This window comes from Priapulus caudatus, unplaced genomic scaffold, assembly GCF_000485595.1.
Source record: "Priapulus caudatus unplaced genomic scaffold, Priapulus_caudatus-5.0.1 Scaffold5197, whole genome shotgun sequence".
Classification (NCBI taxonomy): domain Eukaryota; kingdom Metazoa; phylum Priapulida; class Priapulimorpha; order Priapulimorphida; family Priapulidae; genus Priapulus; species Priapulus caudatus.
Window position 1 is genome coordinate 4795 of NW_014582258.1, and position 2322 is coordinate 7116.

The window sequence follows — 2322 nt, forward strand, 5'->3', positions numbered from 1 at the left end:
GTGTGCGTGCGTCTGCTGTCCCTCTGATGTTACCGCGAGAATCTCCGACGCGTTGCCTCACGGATGTTCTCTTGTTTGAGAACAGCGGCCATTTTATGTTTATTTTATTTTATTTTTAACTTGTGATTCGAATCACCCCGCCCGGGTTAAAAAAGTATTAATTTATGTATTTCATGTTAGTTTTCGTCGTCGTGCTTAATTTATTATGTAAATTATGTAAATTAATTATTGTTAAATTAGTAATTAATGGATTTTATGCTCGTCGTCATTGTCGTCGTCGTCGTCGTCATCGTCATCGTCGTCGTCGTCATCGTCGTTGTACTCATGGTCGTTGTTGCTGTTGCCGCTGTTCGCAGGTGTGGTTCCAGAATCGTCGCGCAAAATGGCGGAAGAGCGAACGATTCGTGAAAGAGCACAAGGACAAAGATGGCGGCGGCAAAGGCCACCTGGTGGACGTGACGTCACACGAGAGCGGCGACGAAGACAGCCGCGCCACCTGTGGGTCGCCGGAAGAACTACGGTCGACGTCGCCGCACACCGAAGGCCGCGAGTCGCCGGAAGCCGTGCAGATGACGCCCCCTGGCGAGCAGCGGTCGCCCTATCAGCCGACCTCGCTTCTGCAGCCGATGCTCGGTGCGGTGACGTCATCGATGACTGCCACGCCCTCTATGATGACGGCTCCCATGATGCATCATCGCTTCCCACACCCGGCGTTTCAGTTTCCGTTCAGTGGTGAGTAACTTTTTAATAAATAAACTCTATATTACTATTTAATTAATCAATAGTAGGTCTCAGGGGAGAGATAGTGAATATAGAAATAAGTTCTGGATATAGAAATCAGTTAACCCTAACCCTAATCCTAGTCCTAACCCTAACCCTAACCCTAACCCTAACTCTAACGCTAACCCTAATCCTAACCCTAACCCTAACCCTAACCCTAATTCTAAAATAAAACAAAATTAGCAAAAAATAAAAAAATAAATAAGAGACAAAATTAGCCAATCAGAATCGTCCCCTAGCGGATCACTATCTCTCCCCTGTGCAAAATTCGTAACTTTTCAATAAATAAACTCTAAATTACAAAAATAATCAACGATTTATACATTCACGAAAGAAGAAACAAAATGGAGGAACTAATGATGAACGACTTAGGATCCATATTTTTAGGGAGAAAAAGTTTTGGAGGTAGAACTGTGTGCCGGCAGTGTATGACTGCTAATACTTTATAGCTTAAACGACTCTCGCTGTGTTTTATAAGTTATCCAGCCGTCATAGATTCAATAATTCGTCTCATCTTCCTTTCTCTCTCTCTCTCGTTCCTCTTCTCTCCTCTTCTTTCTCCCCCATTCTCCCTCTATATTCGTCTACACTCTCACTCTCTTTCCGCTTTCATCTCTCTTCCTTTCTTTCTTTCGAGTCCTTTCTCTCGCTTCCTCTTCGCTCTTTCACGAGACACATTTTTAGCACGAGACACGCTACCGTTGAGACACACTTGAGACTGATGTTTCTCTCTCTCTCTCTCTCTCTCTGTGTGTTTGTAGGGTTTGCGGCTCTCTGCAACTGCTGCCCCGGCAAGCCGCACTCGCTCGCAGCGCACGGATTCGACCCTCTCTTCTCGTCTGCCGCCGCGCACCATCGCTACCTCTTCCCACTGCCGCCCGACCCGGCTAAGTACTTCGGTCGCTCTGCCGACGCACCGCCGCCTCCACCTCCGCCGCACGCGCTTCTGCCGACGGTCACATCGCGCGGAAATCCGTCGTCGGCGACGTCGGCGACGGTGGCGCCCCCCGCGACGTCGACGCAGAATCCCGAAGTTGATCAGCAGAGGGCGCTGTCGTCGGTGGAGTATGCGGCGGTGGCAGCAGCGTCGCACGACCAGCGCAGCAGCAGCGTTGCCGACTTGCGCCGGAAGGCACGCGAGCACGCCGAGGCGCTCGGTGTGACGTCAGTTCCGGCGGACGTGACGAAGCACGAGGCGGCGACGGTTTCGTGAGAGCTGCTAGATGGCGCTGTAGGGTGTATCGGTGTCGCTGATAGGTGGAGCAAAGAATCCAGTTGTTGCGTGTTCGCTGTGTGCTTATGTGTTTTTACACAGCGACAACTTTGCCGACGAAATAACGATGGATTGATTTGTCTGATCTTGTTATTCTGTTTCTTCTTACTCTCTTCCTCCTCTTCCTCCTCTTCCTCCTCTTTCTCCTTCTCGTCCTACTCCTTCTCCTTCTTCCCTTCTTCTTCTTCTTCTTCTTCTTCTTCTTCTTCTTCTTCTCTCTGCTACAACTACTGCCTATTCACTACAACTACTGCTACTACTACCTACTG

General features: G+C 49.3%; 1 protein-coding gene across 1 annotated transcript; it reads left to right on the plus strand.

Moving 5' to 3' along the window:
* Positions 1-356: 356 nt before the first annotated feature.
* LOC106819929 lies at positions 357-1993 on the plus strand (the record flags this gene model as incomplete). The annotated part of the gene is made up of 2 exons (XM_014824497.1): positions 357-732; positions 1593-1993. Coding segments are annotated over 2 exons (777 nt in total), but the record flags the coding sequence as incomplete, so codon positions are not given.
* Between the last annotated feature and the right edge of the window lie 329 nt (positions 1994-2322).